The 20188-nt window shown below is 35.8% G+C and overlaps 2 protein-coding genes across 19 annotated transcripts in view; both read left to right on the top strand.

The window, feature by feature from the left end:
- The window catches only part of LOC125674859 (tumor necrosis factor alpha-induced protein 3-like), a 50176-nt gene extending 42558 nt beyond the window's left edge, over positions 1-7618 (top strand). For 13 of the 18 annotated variants that reach the window (XM_048912183.2, XM_048912185.2, XM_056158422.1 and 10 more), the window contains 5 exons: positions 972-1275; positions 1852-2048; positions 2341-4234; positions 4722-4829; positions 5711-7618. In XM_048912183.2, the coding sequence (XP_048768140.1) occupies positions 972-1275; positions 1852-2048; positions 2341-4234; positions 4722-4829; positions 5711-6237 (3030 nt within the window). In that variant the 3' untranslated portion in view covers positions 6238-7618. Of the gene's footprint in view, positions 1-174; positions 220-376; positions 500-971; positions 1276-1851; positions 2049-2340; positions 4235-4721; positions 4830-5710 lie in introns of those variants that run through there. The other 5 variants (XM_056158424.1, XM_056158419.1, XM_048912182.2 and 2 more) reach the window with 3 other exon arrangements.
- A 1291-nt stretch (positions 7619-8909) lies between these two features.
- On the top strand, positions 8910-14091 carry LOC125659423 (uncharacterized). The gene is made up of 4 exons (XM_048891098.2): positions 8910-9044; positions 9197-9272; positions 9446-9510; positions 9607-14091. The coding sequence occupies exons 1-4, from the start codon at positions 8919-8921 to the stop codon at positions 9967-9969; spliced, it is 630 nt and encodes a 209-aa protein (XP_048747055.1). The 5' UTR covers positions 8910-8918; the 3' UTR covers positions 9970-14091.
- The last annotated feature ends 6097 nt before the right edge of the window (positions 14092-20188 follow it).

Genomic DNA, 20188 nt, shown 5'->3' with positions numbered 1-20188 from the left:
TTCTATTTTAGAAAAGTTTTAAACCCAAAATTGTAATTAATACTTTTGTCGAAAGATATTTGTCCGGGTTAAACTTATCCAGGAAAATGTTAACGTGGATATCTTCAATATTCTGAAAAATCTGTTCTGTGTTTGCCATGTAGGATAGATTCTACAAATATCGTATTCGTATGAGAAAAAAACCCATTACAACTTGTGTATAACGCCGCCGAAATACCAGTAAGACTGTTTTTCATTGTTGTAGAGCAATCTTGTAAAGATAGTTTATGTTTAAATGGAATGAATCATCAATACATCATTGATACGAAAATACATAAAACAAACAATCCCTAGCTTTCTTCCTTATCATATGTGATCATGTACACAACTATAAATATAAGTCTTCTGTAACACGTGCATTGTTGATGTGTGTGAGATTTTGTTTCTTGAATGCGATGTAGACTCTGAAAGTTCTGTGGACTGAATATTGATTTATGAATCGATGCATTATATAACGCTAGTACGTGTACATAGTTACCTTTTACGTCAGCAGTCTTTGCTGCCTGTCGCATACACATTTTGATTTCTTCCTTGTTATATATGGGTAGAAGTGCCTCTTTTTCATAAGAACCATATTAAAATGTCGTTGAATGACAATAATTTAGATGTACGCGTGGGTAAGTGGTGTGATTGGGTAGCTGTTAGAATTCAAGTCGATTGTCAAGCCTGTGAATTCATAAGATCTCTTAGTTTTTGTTGGGTTTTTTTTTTTGTACCTAGAGACAAAATCTTGAATGTCCATAAGCTGTGTTGACACAATTCTAAGCAGGTATCACGGTAACTTGCCTAACTGGGGATTTCTCAGAATTTGGTCTCTATTTTTGATTTTTTTTGGGGGGGGGGGGGTGTTGTGTTGTAGTGAGGTTGGGTATACAAGGGTGTGTTATCTGTAATTAAATAGAATTAAAGAAAAAAAAATTTTTTGGTTTCAGATCATGAATACTCCACCATTTAAACGCAAGTTTGCGGACAGTTCACCTACGAAGGTGAGACAACTTCTTGAACAGGTGCAGAAGGATGTAAATGGGACAAACCAAGAGCAAGGGAAGCCATTCTGTTTCAAGACATTTCATTTTTTCTCGGCCTTGTTGCCATGCCTCACACAGGTCAGCGAAGAGTTCAAGCACTTCTACAACTTGAATATCCTTGACCTGGATGTAAAGGATGACCTACAGAAAGCCAAAGTCATCAATTGGTGTAGAACAGCCAAGACCTTATATCCATTGAGAACCAGAGGTAAAGAAAATTTATCTGTTTCAAGGAGCACATTTCTTGTTAGATGTACCTGTACATTTAATCTCGCTTAGTATGAACAGTCAGTTTACTGTGGTATAGAATATTCATAGTTGATCATCGCCGCGGTGATCTAGAGGTGGCGTGTTCACCCCGCATGCGGAAGGTTGGGGTTTGAATTCCGGCCGCAACAGACCTAAGTTGTTAAAACAGGTAGTGACAGTTCCATCGTCAAATGCTCGACATCGGGTGTGAATGTCACGGGTCTTCAGAGATGACTTTAGAAACGGATGTCCTGTATCACAGTAGGTGTGGCATGCTGAAGAACCCTCCCTGCTCAATGGCCATAAGCGCCCAGCGTAGGCCTAAATTTCAAGCCCTTCACCGATATTGGTGACATCTGCATATGAGTGAAAAAAAATTTTGACAGGGACGTTAAACAAGAGACAATCAATCAATCATAGTTGATTTATCATTGTGTAGGTAATGTCGAGCTGGGACAACCTAATGTTTAATCTACTGTTTCACCGCTCATTTTTTAACATACTATTACATGTACTGTACTGTGTATTTTTGCAGGGGACGGGAACTGCCTTCTACACGCAGTGTCCCTGTTTCTATGGGGGATAGAGGACAATGATTTATTGCTGCGCCGGCTTCTGTACCTTAGCCTGGTGAATGATACAAACAGGAAGTTCCACAAGAGATGGGTCCTGCAGCAGAGAAATATGGCCTTGGAAAGACCAAGCGACTTCAACCCAGACATGAATTCAAAAGTAAATCGTTTTTCTTTCATGACTATGATAACTGATCTAATCTATACGAAATAATTATGTGAATCATTAGAATTTAAGGTCTGTAGAACTTTATGATTGCAGAGATAAAATAGTAAAATATAATCCTAGAGGGTAAAAAAAAATTTACATTGGATATGTTCACTTCGTACATTGTATGTATTTTCTTTGATAATGCCCCCAGGGTGTAACATGGGAATCACTATTTAATCAATTTAATTTTGACATTAACGAAGGTGTGGTTCTGTTTTTCATTACATTTTCATTATTACAGGATATGGATGCTGAATGGGAAAATGTCCTAAAAGCTGCAGAAGACCGCCCATTGGACTCGAATGGGGCAATGAGCTTCTATCCATTGGAAGGAATTCACTTATATGTTCTAGCTAACATCTTAAAGAGACCATTGATAGTTTTATCTGAAAGGAGTGCTCGCACTGTTTATGGACAGAGCATGCAGAAGGACAGCATAGGTGGAATCTATCTTCCTTTGGAATGGAAACCGTCAGACACCTGCAAGTCCCCAATAACAATCGCATACAGCATGAACCACTTTGCTCCTCTTCTTCCTCAGAAGATGGTGCACGATGGAAGAGCGACAGATTCAGAGTATGTCATTCCATTAGTATATCACGACTTTGAACCTGTTGTGCTTAAATTTTTGCTCTATTCTGAGGAAAGCGTGGGTCACGAAATGATCAATGGATATTTAGATACCAAGAACATTCCAATGACTACTGCAGACTCCATTCTTCAAATTCCTGTGGCAAAAGCTAATTATCATATTAACAAGCCAGCTTTTGATATTGTGCAGAGTCATTTTGAAGAGTGTCAGCAAATATATCAAATGTGGATTTTAGAAAAACAGGCTCATGCTGGTCAACCTCAAGATAACCTGTATATGAACAATGAGGCACTGAGAGTAACTAGTCAAAACTCCTCACCTCAGCCATATAGCAGCCCTCGTTACCAGTCGGCCAAATGTCAGACTCCAGGATGCGATCTTTATGGCTCCCCAGCTTATGGTGGGAAGTGCTCGGAGTGCTTCAAGAAATACACTGTAGAATATAATAAACAAGAAAGAGAAAATCGCAATCAGGTGCTGGAACCATCGGCACCACTGGCATCAATGCCCTATCTTCCCAGTGGAAATTACTGTCAACTGTCCATAATGGATGAAAATTGCCAGAACTTTGCCAAGTGTGGAAACAAGACCTCGGTGAATACGTACCCAGTCTGCTATGAGTGTCGGTCGAATGATACGCCGTTAACTCATTCAGTCAGTCAGGAAATAAGTTCTTCTCCACCCAGGGCTGTGGGAAACGAACCTGTGGATGAAAGTAAGCTATTTGGAGAGGGAGATTTGCCGAGACCTCTGAATTTTAATGTGATAGAAACAAGTAGACCTGGTCCAAGTTCTGCACGCACAGAACAGTGCCTGTCACCAAGCTGCGAGAACCCTGGACATACCAACTACAATAACTTTTGCAAAGAGTGTTTTTCTAAACACCAACGTCAAAGAACTGGTCTGTCCACTATCGGTCAGGAAGGTCCTTCTTCCCAGACATACCTATTGAACTTCTCCAGTGGAGATCCCAGTGGAGGAACCCCCTCTCCTGGGGACTCAGATATTCATGACTTTGAAATGGTAGGGAATAGACTTAGTTATGAGCAAATTCAGCAACTACAGCATGCAGGAACATGCAAATTTGAATCATGCCAAGAATTTGGACATGTTCATTTCAATGGATATTGTGAAAATTGCTTCCATAAGACAAAGGCCACTCACTCCACCCCAGCATCAACAAATATTTCCAAAATTCTGTGTTCTATACCAGGATGCAGAGAAGAGAGGATTAAAAATGACTTTGGACTATGTTTGCAGTGTTTCCTTAAGAATAAACCTTCCTGCGCTGAGGTTAGCAAAGAACCCATACCTCCACCAGACAACAGCACCTTAGAATCCAAAACGCCTTTAGATACCAGTGAAATTCCTCAGCCATGCATTGTCACCAGCTCCAAAGACAAAGTGCAGTGTGTATCTCCTATGTGTGGTGCACTCATCTACCCTCCCAAACAGCTGTGTGACCGCTGTATGGGCATTCTTCAGAGAGAGCATGCAGAGAACAACAGGTCAAGGTCATTGGAGGTCAACCGACACAGGCCAGGTATGATGACCTTTCTCCTTGCACACATTGCAGAAACTATCTAATTCATAGTGTCCTTAAATTTAGTTTCGAAGTCTTTTGAGATAGGATTGGCTTTGGCTAACAAAAAATATTTGAGAACAATCTGTTTTTCTTTTGTATTGATAATCTTATTTACACTCTACCATTACTGTACACCTTTGTTCATTTGGATCCCTATAGTGCTAAATTTTTTAACTTCCTTGTAATGAATTTTAAGAAATCAATTGCATGACAAATCACTGCCTTCAACATTGGCTGTTTCCTACTGGCTGACAATTAGCACTTTCTTTCATGATAAGATTTTAACATGTTGATCACAAGTCAAAGTAAAAATGAAACCTGAAAGGTGATGATCCTTCCTTGAAATTATAGGTTTAAGTGATCAAGGCGAAAGTTTATTTTAAAAAAAATTCCATAAACCTTGGCTACCATGGTTACTGATATTGTCTCTCTGGTCTGATTGTAGCAAGGCAAGGGAATGCATACTCCCCCTCACGCCACAAATGTCTGACTGAAAAATGTGATTACTATGGAGACAAAAAATTCCACGGTTACTGCTCTAACTGTTACCAAGGTAACTCACCAGTAGGGAAAGAGAGTATGCTATCATCATATCATGTTCATAGATTTTTCTGTTCCATCGCAACATACAACACTTGCATTAAATCAACAAAGATCATATTCAACAGAAATACTGTGTTCATGCTTCCATGCCTAATGTAGATTCTACTGATAACAAAGGACACCAAAAGCATTGCACATTAGGTGTCTGACAGAGAAATGATGTCTAGATATATAACTGTACACATATCACATAAAATTATTCTTAACAATAATTGCAGAAGTGGCATAGAATTCATACGGTGCATTGTTAAAGAAAATCTGAAAGAAAATTGATGTAGATGAGACCATGAAGTCATTAAGTGTTACTATTTGATCCACATGGTATCTTGACAAACAGATGTGTTGGAGTGTGGTTAAATGTGTCAGCGTGTGATGGATCTGTCATTGTTAGGTTTCACCTGTCACTATCGTACTTCCTGATTACTCGCTCTGCTCGTGACATCTTAAGAATGCCGAGTATGGGAGCTGTGGAACAATTGGTCTCTTGTTCTGTTCAGACACTACTAATACTAACATAGCTGCATGTATCACCCTGTATTGATTAGTGGTGGGCTGGGATATTCAATGCATGTGCAGGCGGGTCCTCATGCAATCATGATGTAATATTTTGAGCCTTATGTAATGCATCATCGAAATGTGTTAATTTAGAATTTTACATCAGCATGCATTGTGGTATTTTGAAAGTATATATTTATAAATATCTTCAGGACTTTAAAGAAGATCAACAAACATTTGTTTTATTTTTGTTCTTGTACTAGGAAGTTAGTACTTGTTCCGTTTTAAGGAGGAAGAATTTGACAACCCATAAATTCTTTTGTTTTCTATTTGTAGTCGCAATGTCGACAGCTCCAATGCGGAACATACAGCCAGTGGTAGTGACACGACAGAACAACACAGCCCCACATCTACGCCCGGGGTTGAACTGTTTGGAGCCAGGTTGCGATAAATTTGGAGACCCTTCCATGAGCTACCGCTGCACTGAACACTACAGACAGGCCATCCAGACAGCCCCTCCCCCACGCTCCTCCCCTTACCGTCTGCCTTCAGAGGTCGAACAATACAATGTAGCAGAAAAAGACCGCATTGCAACAGTACACACTCAAATGCCCACGTCCCTAACACCCCAGCAGTATAATATACCCGTCACATCCACCGGGGCTTCAGGAACGGGCAGGTCTCAATATATTCAAGCCATGCAGAAAGTAGAGGGGTCCAGAAAGGGGAAGAAATGTAAAACTCCGTCATGTAACAATTATGGCAACTCTAGTAAACGGGGTTATTGTAATGCATGTTTTATCGACAGGACTGTAAGGAGGGAACCCAGACACAATGAACACGGGGAGTATTCTTGTTGTTAATGAAACTGTCAAATAGTCAGAAATAAATCTCATTTATCAATCATATCAAGTTTTTAAAGACCCCCCCCCCCCCCCCCCCCCCCATCCAACTAGAATGTCATTCTTAAATATTGATTATTTAATTTCTATAGCTGATGTATTTTCTTTCTCATTTCATATATTCTCCAAAGTTTCAGGGGAGATTGCATGTATTCCAAAAGTGATAGAATTTGTAATGTGAGTTTTGTAGTCAGAATACCAATGATGGAAGAATATAGAATCTATGATCTGGGCAGAGCTATTGTACATGTACATCACGTGCCTACTGAATGTGTGAGAAATGTACAGGACACACGTGTGAACTGAGCTTTGAACACTAAGAATATTATCATGTGATGTGTGACACATTGTAAAGAACATTTCTGGTAAATGTTGTGTATCCAATTTTCTGGAATCTACTAAAAGGAAGCTGAATTTTTATGACGGTTTCAAAATTGCAAGTCATGATTACGAATATTGCATGAAGTTATTCCTGGATTCCAATGGAATTATTGTATATTTATATGTCCATTTATAAGTGTGTAGAATTGTGTAGGTGATGAATATTATAGTGAGGTGCGTTTGTATATTCATGTGTTGAATATGAAATTGATCAGACAATCATAAGATAACATTGAGTTTTCATATTGAACTTGTGACTTTAAAGGAGTGTGTACTTTTCTCATTTTTTTTTCATTAAACCTATTTAATGACTTAATACAATGTCTTTGGCATGCTATCTTTAAATGTATCCTCCATTTGACAATATTTAAAGGGGCATTAGCAGTGAAAGTGATGACAACTATTTTATTTTTTCTCAAAATCTCTCAATGGCATAGGAATATGTATATTAATGACTAATAAAAATATTTATTTCGTACAAAAATGAGAGAAACCTAATAAAACTACTTTAAGTAATTGCTTTTAGTCGTGTTAGTGTAAAGAAATGTATAAGGAAGAATTATTAGCTTGCAAGACAATAATTATTTAAGCACCAAAATTACATATTCATGTGCCTGAGTGTTTGAAATAATTGAATACTGGTGTTATTATATAATATAGAGCAACTTCCATTAAATTCAATTTTTGGTGACAAAATGAGAGCTAATGCCCCTTTAAATCTTGGATTGTTGATTATTTTTTTTCACTTTTTATCAGAGTGAGTGGGTAAAATGCTGGTTTCGTTCGTTTATTTAAATCTTTTTTCTGAAATAGCGGCAAATTTGGGGGGAGGGGGTCATTTCGGTACTATTTCTTACACTGCTTTTGATTTACACTTTGGAATTATTATATCTGTGATAATTTTAAAAGTATTTGTATTGTAATGTCTAAATGGATAAAAACAGAATTGAAAAATTTTAAAGTTTTGTTTCAGTCCAGAACTTGTCACATGCCAGCACTAGTATGGATAAAAAAAAAACTTCCTAGATAATATCGTACCTTATTAATGGTGGACAGGGAACCAATAAAATACTTGTTCCCCACCAGGAAGTTAAAGTCCCTCTCAGCGATCCAGATTGTTTAGCCGTAAATAACATTTTGATAAAATAGTCACTAGTCAGGGAATGTTAAAATAAAAGTTAAATTTTCTTAAAATCAGATGCGTACATTCATGGCCCTACAAAATCTGAAGGGCATTGAGGTGGGTCGTTGTTCGTCTAATGCAATGGTGTGTGGGTCGTAACTTTGGTAAAGAATGGGGGGGGGGGGGGGGGGGGGGCTTCTCATACTTGCATAGATATTGCATATGACCCAAAGGGATGTGATGACCTTGCGCAAAGTTGCTTAGAAACGTTTGCCGAAAACAATTAAGAGATATTCCAACAAGGCCTATACCGTATTGGGTGCAGTTGCACAAAAGTTAACTAAGTTTAACTGACAGTTAAATTCAAGTTAACACTATAAATATAATTCAAGTTAATGGCAAGTTAACCGTCAGTTAAACTTAAAGGGAACGTATGGTCAAAAATTTAATTTTGATATGTGAAAACTGGTACCTTCTAGACAACAAAACCTAGCATAGAAAAAATAATTGCTGCTGATAACAAGATATAATCTGTCATTTACACTGAAAATTCAGCTGTATGGGAGAATCTCTTATCATGGCGGCTGATGACGTACATGCGGCAATTCATTACCGCTGCTGTGCCTATAGGGATAGCATTAATGGTTGCAGAGTAACACACTTTCCAATATCTATAATAATGCCTGAGTGTCAAGCGAAATTTTGCACTGTGGTTAGAGGAAAAGGAATATCTACCTTTAGCATCCCCAATCCCCAAAACAATTATGAACTTTGTGCAAGATGGATCCATAACCTAGGAAATGCAAAATTAAATCCAAAAACATTTGTTTTTTCAAGAGATAAAATTGTATGTGAACGGCATTTTGAGAAAGATTGTTTTAAAGAGGATATAAAGGTAAGTACCAAATATATTTTGCTTTTTTTCTCAGTAAATATTAATGATTCTAAATGTATATATAATCAGTGTTTATTTACAACCTTAAAAACTTTAACTTATGATCATTTTCTAATTTGATTTAATTCAATTTATTTTGATATCCTTATCCAGTGAACATTTTTGTACTGGCTAGAGAAGAAGGATAAACACTGTATTCTACTTATTCTTTAAGATAAATTAATTTTTATTTAGGCTAAAATAATGGGATACACACCAAAGAGAAAACTATTAAAAGAAGATGCACTGCCTACAATATTTGATGACAGCAAGCCCAAGAAAATAAGGGAAAGTAGTTCAAAAAGATATGAGAAAAAGGAAAAGCAGGAGGTAATACTTTCATAAATCATTTACAGCACTTCACTTTCACAATTTGTATTAAACCATTTCTTTAATGGCAATGTACAAGTAAAGATATGAAGTACAATACATACATGTATATATAATTAAAGGTCATTAAAAGTATTTTTCATTTTTTTAAGCTAATCAATCGTCTTCTGGAAAACACATGTACAGAACCTTGTGACCAACCTGGACCATCAACATCTAAGGAAACGGGTAATTTGATGCATTGCTCTATTAACTGATTAACAGAGTTTTACAACCAGGGTCATTTCAATTTCCCTTGTGCCGTTAATCTTTCAAGTCTTGACATTTACGCGGCAATTAATGCAGAGGGGTAGTGATAATCAACTGATTTGTTCTGTATACAATCCTTCTTTTGTAAACAGATGTACCAATAAATCAAAGAAAGAGAAAACTACCAGGAAAAATAAAATCCTCCAAAAAAATAAAGGTAAAAATTGTTGTGTGAAATACATGTACCTTTAATAATGAAAATTCATTTCTTTAATTTATGAAGTAATTTTGATGTTATCATATATATTTTCAGCTCAATGAAGACATGGATATCCCAGTTTTTATCCATACTGAAGATAAATCAACTTCCTGCAACATAGAGATCGAATTGCCCAATCATTGTTCAGCATGTGTGCTAAGGAATGATCCAACGATCTCAATATCAGATCATGCTTATTTCAAAACTCCAACTCTCACATCTACACCTATGAAAAAGCCTGTCACAGATTCCTTACAACATGTACATTCTCTGCGACTTGAAAGAATGTCACAATGTCCACAAGAGCACCAATTTTTATCATTTCTTCTGTCATTTTCATCAATCCATTCCAAATCACTAGTGTTTTCATTTGAAGCTGCCAATAATTCCTCTTCATTAAACTCGGGCTCATATTGATATCCTTTGCAGTCAGACATGACCAGCTGCTTTCACTCGGAGGCAACTGCCCGGTATACGTCATAAGCAGATGGGATTGTGGGAAATATCTTAAAGAGCGATAACTTTATCTTGCAAAATGGCAGCCTCCAGCAGCTGATGTTTAGCTCTATTTATGAGCTGATTTCTACACAACTGATTACAATCAGATAAAAATAACCAGTGGGATTAATTACCAACTATAAAGTATTTAAGATGTGAAATTTTTTTTTTATACCATACGTTCCCTTTAATTAACCTTCGTTTAAGAGGATGATGGTACTCGACACAAAGCATGCGATTGACCTGGCGGTGTGTCGTATTTTATCAATTTCAGCTAATTCCTTGTGTTATTGACACTTATTAGATATAGTACATACATTATGAGTGCGTATCATCTATCCTTCTCTGTTTAGTAAACCAGCAGTGATAAAAGAATTAGATAGGTTACGTTAGGAAATGTTTTGGTTCCAGCTGACAAACCTCGAAGCAACAGTGTTTGTAAGGCTCATTTTAAAGGAACTTAGCGGTATTTAGTAATCCTGCTTATACTCCAACCGCCCTTTCAAAACATGAGATTCTTCTAAAGCGTGCTTAAGTTTTAAACACATTTAATATCCCATGGCTAGTCAATGGGACGAATGAATATGAGTTGTCATACTGGATTCCTAAACCTCACAAAACTCTTACATAGATCATTGCTGGATCCAGTGTATGTTCTACCAAGCTTTTATCTTTGTTCCTCACAACATATTGATAGCGGTGAAGGAGAAACTTCAAACGTATTGTGCCAAAGCATATATCAGAAGTGGTGTAAATCAAATGTGCATTCTAAAAAAAATTCGTACAGTAAATATGAAATCACAATTTTTTTCTTAAATGAAATACATCAGAACGTATGACTTTTCAACATTTTACACAGTCATTCCTCGCGATAAATCAAACACTATACTTTTTTTTTGACAACATCACAGACAGTTGCTTCGTCAACAAAAATGGTAAGAAAAGAAATATTCATATCTAATGATCCGTCATTCAAAAACTTTCATTAAACTAGGCACAAGTACTCTGTAGTTGATAATAAAAAGATGCTGAGGTTCCTCATTGAAAATATCGTAGTCTTTAGTTATTAGTTTCCCATGGGCATGAGTTGTGCCCCTTTATTAGCCGACCTGTTGTTTTTCTTTACTCTTACAAGGCAAAATTTATTCACAAGCTTCTACATGAGAAGACAAAATATCTCGCTTTGGCCTTCAGCTCGACATTTAGCTATATTGACAATGTATTATCTATTAACAATAATTTTAATTAATATGTCTATTCAATATATCTAAGCGAACTCGAAATAACGACACCACCGTGTTCTCCACACCTGCTTCGTACTTGGCAATGTTATTGAAAATATATATTAAATGCAAACTAACAACTTAACTTTATTACAAACGGGATGACTTAAGTATCTCCATCGTCAACTTCTTATATTTATATGTATCAGTTGCATGCGTTGTTTGTGTATTTCAATTGATGCGATACATGCACAAGAGCTTGTTCTGCGTATGATCATTTTTAAATCGCCGCAGACAACTGACAACCAAGTTGATGTACCGGAGTTTCAACAATCTTGTTTAAAGTGAACATTTCGTAAAATCTATAGCCGTGATAAATAGGTAAATAAATTGCGCATAGAATTTACTTGAAATTACTTTTGTTTTGCACATTGAAAATGGTGAGGGTAAAGGGGGTTCCAAATGTCGCGTGCGTTCGGCTATAGTACATGTATATAAACAGACTGTACACGTGTATATAGGACTGCTTTTAAGGTACCTTTTATGTCACAAATTCACTAGAGGTGTACTACAGTTAAGTGTGCTAAATTAGATTACGGTTATACTAACGCTGTATAGCGCAACCCCCGAAAAAGTTACCCTGGCAAGATTTTATGCCATATATGGGGAGAGAACGTTCCCTGGTGTTTCAGATTTTCCCCATGGTGTAAAAAGGGCGCAAGGGCTTGCTCCCATTAGCAAATGTAAATAATGCTCTATTTTGAAATATAGACATAGTAGAGTTTACATTTTTCTAAATGGAAGCAAGTCCCTGTTGGCTATAGGATTTCCTCTATTATCAAGCTTATGTTACTGATCCAATTTATAGCCGGTGATGGACTTTTTTCTGGATACTTTCAAAATCCAAAACCACATGGTCAAGACTCTGAATTTCTCCTTATTAATTAATTAACATCATGAGATACGATCTTTATCAGATAAAAAGACACGCCTTGACACGTTGGACCAGATTATCTACATGTACATGAGTTAGATAGTATGGGTGCGTAACGCGATATTGAATCTGCAGCCGTCGCAACACAGTCCATTGGCAGATTCGGAGGAGGTTTCCGGGGGTTGGACCCCCCCCCCCCCACCTTTTTTTTCCTCTGGGACATCTATGTATTTTTTATTTTAGCATTATAATGCTAATTTGTAAGCAATTATTTTTTCATCTACAAGTTCTCAACCAAATCTTCATTCATTACCTACTCAGTGCTGTTACCCGCTAGCCTTCACCATAGACGTAAAGATTGATGGATACAAGACTGAATATAGAGAACGTGACTTCCAGCAAATTGAGAGGAAAGGGGGGGGGGGTGCGACCCGGGATTGTACAATTTCCACCTCCAAAAGAATACACTTATGGAGGGAATTTTCCCACTTTTTTAATAATGAACAATATATGTATTTTATATTAATATTTATGCAAATAAAAGATATATACTGGGACCCCACCACCACCACACACATACTTATGTTATCAGTAGACTTGCAGTGAATGAGAATGTAGTGAAAGTTACGAATAAAAACTATTTAACGAAGTGTGACCATTAAAAGTAAGAAAAGCCCCCCTCCCACTCCCCATGATTTAAGAAAATGAAGTTCTGGGAAAAAATTATTTTTAGAGGCAGTCAAAGTAGAACCCCAACCCCTCTCTTTCCCCGCTTTTCCCTACGAAGTAGAATTTTGAAGATAATTGGGAGAGACATCTTGGTTTGTTTGTGTTTTTCCTTTCTTTTATATGAACATGTAGTTTGATTATACCCGCACTTTCTAAAGAAAGTTCGGGTATATTATTGTTACCCTGGTCCGTCCGTCCGTCTGTCACACTTTCTTCTTCCTCAAGCTGCTCTTTTATTTCAAGTGGTAACCAATTGATCTTTTGGAATATGATAGGTGGTGTACTGTAGATATATGATAAGATTTTAGAATATTCAATTTTACCCTGGGGGCAAAACGGGGGTAAAAAAAATGACGTTTTTTCAACAAAAATCTGGTTCCCAGAACTTCTCCTACATTTCATGCAGTAACCCAATCATCTTTTGGAAGATGATTGGTTGGGTCCTGTAGATGTGCAATAAGGTTTCGGGATTTTCATTTTCACCCTGGGGGTCGAAAATAATGCTTTTTAACACAACCTTGGTTCCCAGAACTCCTCTTACAATTTACACAGTAGCCTCATAATTTTTTGGAAAATGATTGTTGGTGTCCTGTAGATGTGCAATGAGGTTTTGGAATTTTCATTTTCACCCTAGGGGTCGAAAAAAGACGATTTTGTACAAAGAAACCCTGGTTCCCAGAACTCCTCTTACATTTTACACAGTAGCCTAATAATCTTTTGGAAGATGATTGCTGGTGTCCTGTAGATGTGCAATAAAGGTTTTGGAATCTTCATTTTCACCCTTGGAGTCAGATGAGGGTCGAAAAATGATGGGTTTTTTTGCACAAAAGAACTCTGGTTCCCAGAACTCCTCTTACATTTTAAGCAGTATCCTAATAATCTTTTGGATGATGATTGCTGGTGTCCTGTAGATGTGCAATAAGGTTTTGGAATTTTTATTTTCACTCCTGGGGTCAAATGAGGGTTGAAAATGACATTTTTGCACAAAAGAACACTCAGGTCCCCATAACTTTTTTGACTTTTGACGTTTTAAGCAATATCCTAATAATCTTAATTTTAAAATAACGATTGTGGCTTCTTTGCCAGTAATACCAATATGACGAAGAGTATATTTAAAGGCAAACACTTGTGTGCGGGTATTACTGTCTTATGATAGCATCTAGTTTTGCTTGTCAGAACTTTTTTTAGCCAATTACTTTTCAAATCCCCCCCCCCCCCCCCCCCCCCCGCGGTTTATAAACCGATGAGTTATCACACATGCACGTCCTTGGAATGGGCAAAACTTTGACAAATATCCATGAGATACTATATTCAAATCCATGTATTCAGCTATAGGGGCAGACTATACTGTAACGATACAGTCAAGACGGGAGACAACCATGATTGACATATAAAGAAACTTTGGGCGTGACACGTATGCCAAGCGGTGTCTGAGCATTCCGTAACCAAGTAACCAATCGTGAAACGAAATCACACTGACGCTACGGCGGACTATGTTTCCGTTAAAAAAAAAAAAAATACGATTCCACGATTATTTTTTTTACTATTCCGCCAAAAATATGGCATTACGGTTCCGCAAACATCTTACCTGGATTACAGGTAGATACAACACATTCTTTTCTGTATTACATGTGAAATCATAGCATTTCTATTGCATATTCATTTCAGAATTATGATGATACAACAAGTACTACACAAAATACTAGGCTAGTGTAAAGTTCATTTCTTAATTCTAAGCAGCAGCACTACATAAAATGTTGCAAACTGTAAATATATAAATTTGGTGCCAGAACATCTTACAGGTCTGTTCGGGCACCAAATTTGTACCCGACAGCCATGTTTCACATATTTCGCATATTCGGTAAACAAAATGTCAAGTTTTTCTTTATTCCTTTTGCGTACTGTTGCTATCAGAAACATGATTTTGTTGTAAGTTGTTGTCCGGAATTTTTGCAACACGTCTGTGAATACAAATATATTTTGGTGTGGGAAAAGAATTGAGAATTGAAATGGGCATGAGAAAACCCTGGACCATTTGTAGTGCGCTTTTTTCCAATATCTGGAGTTGCTGACCAAATTTGTGGTGCATGGAAACCTGGTTTTAGATTCTGCGGACACATAAAATCTTACAACCACATCGATTGAATTATTGAATTTGTCGCCACGGGTAAAATGCGGAAACGTAATGCTTGGATACATTGAAAGCTGCATATTTATTTGCGGAAACGTAATGTTCAACGCTTTTTGCGGAAAAGTAAAAATAACATTTTTCAAAGTTTGCGGAAAAGCAATACGCCCGACTGTGGAACATGTTGACGTACAATATATATATATATATATATATATATATATATATATATATATAATATATATATATATATATATATATATATATATATATATACCGGTATTGTTTGTACCTCATGTACATGTAACATTGATCTTAGACTAGTTTTGAGTGAATAAATGTGAGCAGAGATAGATTCATCAATGTGTGGTGCACATGTAAATGATATATGGTCTTAAAAAAAACTTATTGATATATCTAAAATTTTCAGGAAAGCATTTACACTTATAGATAGGTGCACTTGTACTATGTACATCTAACAAGTTTGAATAATGTATAATCAAAATAGCAACACATCTTTCCGAGAAAGGAAATACTTAAATATAGAAACCATTCGCGAGTGTTTCGCTGTATTAAATAGCTTACGTCCAATAGGGTCAAAATCTGAGTGGCTTCCTAGTTCGAAGGGTTTTTAAACATGTGTCATAAATTATGGGTAACTAGAATTACCGAAATACAGGCTGTACCAGTAATATACCGAAATATCCCCAGAAAACATCGAAATATCCCCCCCCCCCCTCCTGACCTACCGATATACCCCCTAACCTACCGAAATACCCGATTTTTTTCATTTTATATTATTGTAATAAGTATATGTAGAAGAAGTTTTTATATAAAACCAAGTATTTAATAATTTATAGAATTTTTCTAGTATGTTTCAAATCCAGTGAAATTTTTCTTGCGGGAAGAAGAGCACAATGATTTAATTAGTGTGCCATTCCGAAATACCAAACGCCAAAATAAGCTTGCAAATAATTACGATGATAAAACAATCATTAATTGTTCACCTAAAATAAGATAAAGAAATAAATATTTGTACAAATTTTTTTTTGGTATGTGGCGATATTTTATCGACCTTTATGATAGTTAACGAGAGTTACGATTCTTGTCTCAAGCCGTTTCCGGTGTGAAATATACAAGAAAAATTTCATAAATTTTTAAATACTTGGTTTTATAAAAAATAACTTCTTATACAAGTATTTGAATTACAATTCTATAAAATGAAGAAAAAAAAATGAGTATTTCGGTAGGTAATGGGGGTATTTCGGTGTTTTCTGATAGTACATGCATTTTGGAAAATCACGGGTATTTCGGTAAATCCAATTATGCACAGGGCTACAAACCCAACTTATAAATTTTTGTGATGAATAGTTTTATGTTTGATTTAAATGTATCATTCACTGGACAACATGCCTTCCTATTGTTTAAAATCATCTACGAGGGGCAAGGAACACAAATACTGTATCAAATAATTCACTAATATTTATAAGTTCTCGCATAGATGATCCCTTTTCAACAATCCCCTTCTTGAACATCCATATCTCCCCTTTATGGTTAGTTTCTAAAAAAAAAAAAAAAAAAAAAAAAGCACAGAGGATTTCTTTTAATCATCACCATCTCTCCTTCCCCGACGGAAATTCTATAAATTCTAGCATCTCCAAATACCTCCGCACTGTTCTTACTTTAATAATACAAAATGTGATCAGAATACAAAAAAAAAAAAAAAAAAAAAAAAAAAACAACAACAAAAAATAGGAAAGGGACCCCTCTTAGCAAAGGCAGATATAGAAAATTTATATAAACATGCACCAACACACCAATTTCGAGATAAGAGCTCTTCTATGTAGGAGGTGCTTTTATCGGAACTTTGAATATCAAAGGAGTGAGGTCTTGCTCTGACATTCCGACTTTGACATTAGTGTGCAGGTACAGTCATGGATGTCCGGTACCAGCATTGACGAGTACAGTCTGGGATGTTAGCTGACAGACACTGATGTATCAAAGTGGACATGGGTACTGACTAAAACCCGGTCTCGGTCCCGGTCTTCGGTCTCGGTCCCGTGACTAAAACCCGGTCTTCGGTCCCGGTCCCATATACTTTTATTCAATAAAAATAGAATATATCAGGATATTTGAGCCCCATTTCTCAATAACTTAGGTATGACATCTCATGCCTGCATTCTGATAGTAAATTGATCATATTATTTTCTTCTTTTGTAAAATAATATGTGAAAACTCCGGGACCGGTGGGACCGAGAAGTAAAAACAGTGCTAAAAGCCGGTCCCGGTCTCGATGTTTTTTTATTTTTCTAAATAGCCGCTTTAATCCACTTTTTTATGAGAAAAAGATAAGAGTGTTATATTCAATGACATTCCTTTGTATGCACATGTATGTTTCTGATTTATTGTATGTTTGTGTTTTATTCCAATTTTCCTTTTTAATGTCAAAATCGAACTCAACTACGTGATTTTTTCTCTCCCAAATGAACGCGTTACAATACATTTTCATAAAAAGATAAGGATGTAGAAGAGAAATGATATATATGTACTTATCCTGGTGTATTTGTTTGTAATTTACTGTTGGATGTAGTATTTACAAAGTTTTTTTTATATTTCATTTAGGTCAAACACCTGACCACACGATTGATAAAATTTTCAAATTCAATGTTGGTGTATTCCGAACCGGGTCTCTGTATATGTACATGTATACGCGGGTTACTGTTCTCTCTCTCTCTCTCTCTCTCTCTCTCTCTCTCTCTCTCTCTCTCTCTCTCTCTCTCTCTCATTTACGAGTGTATCGTGAGAATCGCATTAATTTGTTAAATTATGATGTTATATTAGTTGTTTTAATCAGGGAAGAAAAGCCTCTATGTAAATATTAGAATAATACGTGCAAGATATGAGTCCAGAATGTACGATGTATGAAGTACTTTAAAAAATTATGTTCATTAGTGAAATGGAAAAAAAACCCCAACAAATATTGTCCTTAAATTTTATTATGATTATTGAAACATGATGAATAATTGTTGTTGATAGCGAAACAAAATCAATGTGCACTCTAGTCAACAACCCCTCCCCCGGCCCTTTCCAGAAAGATTCTGAATACTAGAATGATGCTTTTGAAAAGCAAATGTTATACCCCCGTAATCGGATATTCGGGGCGCATTTATATAGTTTTTGGTCCATCCGTCTGTTTGTCAGCAAAAACTTGAACCTTCGGCATAACTTTTGACTGCATGTTGATAAGGTTTTCATATTTCACATGTGTACTCCTTGTGACAAGACCTTTCTTTACATGCAATTCTTCACCTTTCAAATTTGACCTACTTTTGAAAATCTTTAAATTTAGCCATAACTCTTGAATGGTTAGTAAAAAATACACGAGGGTATAAAATGCTTCACGCAGGCATACTTTTCATGAAGCGCTAATAGTACCGTAGGCCTATTTGTATTTTCAAAACTGAAATTTATTTCTTAAATAAAATTACATGTATGTCTTGCATATTTATAAATGTAGATTTCATTGTTTGTAAATTTATCAGTTTATGTCAAATTTATGCACTTTGAAATATAAGATATTTTGAAAATAGGAAACCAACAGTTTTTGTGCAGCATAATTAATACATATATGTTTGCACATATACGTATATAACTATTCACAATAAATATAGTTACACATAATATTACAGTAAAAATATACCATAGATTATTTGAAGATCATCTAAAGTCAGAGGGTATCTTCTGTATAAGTATACAGAATCTGAGAATTTTTGGTGAGCATATGCTCTATGTATGACACACTTTTATAGATACTATAAATATATTAGGTGGACTTTTTTTAAAGCATTGTATCTAAAAGAACCACAACTGAAAAAAAAAAAAGAAAACTAAGTATGAAATAAGAAAGGAAGAAATATTTTATAGTTATTATTTATTGGTTATATACAACTATACCCATATAAAGAGATCGGGTTCGGAATACCAAACATGAATCTTTGAAAACTGATTTTGACAGGAATAGAAATAAAATAAATGAACAAATAAACTAACTGTAAATTACAAACAAATACACCAGGATAAGTACATATATATTATTTTCCTTCTACATCCTTATCTTCTAATGAAAAGTAGTGTAACGCGATCATTTGGGACAAAATATCACGTACATGTACATGTAGTTGAGTTCGATTCTGACATAAATACATGTATAAAGAATATTGGAATAAAAAACCTATACACATGATAAATCAGAAATATATGTATACAAAGGGATGCTATTGAGTATCACGTCCTTATATTTTTTATGAAAAGGTAAATTAAAGCGGCTGTTGAGGAAAAATGTCGAGACCGGGACCGGCTTTTAGCACTGTTTTTATTTCTCGGTCCCACCGGTCCCGGAGTTTTCACATATTATTTTACAAAAAAAGAAAATAATATGATCAATATACTATCAGAATGCAGGCATGAGATGTCATACCTAAGTTATTGAGAAATGGGGCTCAAATAACCTGATATATTCTATTTTTATTGAATAAAAGTATATGGGACCGAAGACCGGGTTTTAGTCACGGGACCGAGACCGAAGACCGGGACCGAGACCGGGTTTTAGTCAGTACCGTGGACATGCAGTCAGCAAGGAAGACGATAAGATGTACATGTATTAAAAACTGCTTCTCTTTAAATATGTGAATGTATGAAATACAAAATACCATCGAAAGAAATGTTTTATTAAAGTGGAAATACAAAAGCAATGCCATATTTGCAACTAATCACGCGATGTATAATAAGAATTCCTAAATACTTATCATTTATTTAGTTTGTGGATCAGTCAAATCCTGGTGATGAAACTACGTATGAGAAACTTACTGAACACATTCAATTATGCAGTGGTGAATATTTGTCCATTTTTTTTATTCAGTGATTCCAATAGTGAACCAAAATTATAGAGTTATCTTCCTTTGTTTTGTCAAACGAAAATTCATATAAATATCTATATACATTGACTTTAAAAAATCATTTAAAATGATAACTTCTAAAAATTTACCAGAAGGTATAGGCGGCGAAACAATACTATCGTTCACAGTTCTTTCAAAGGAAATCTTCTGCATCCCTCGAGGAACTCCA

This window comes from Ostrea edulis, chromosome 3 (genome assembly GCF_947568905.1).
Source record: "Ostrea edulis chromosome 3, xbOstEdul1.1, whole genome shotgun sequence".
Taxonomy (NCBI): Eukaryota; Metazoa; Mollusca; class Bivalvia; order Ostreida; family Ostreidae; genus Ostrea; species Ostrea edulis.
Note: the sequence above shows the minus strand (reverse complement) of the source record. Positions and strands in the feature narration are given on the sequence as shown.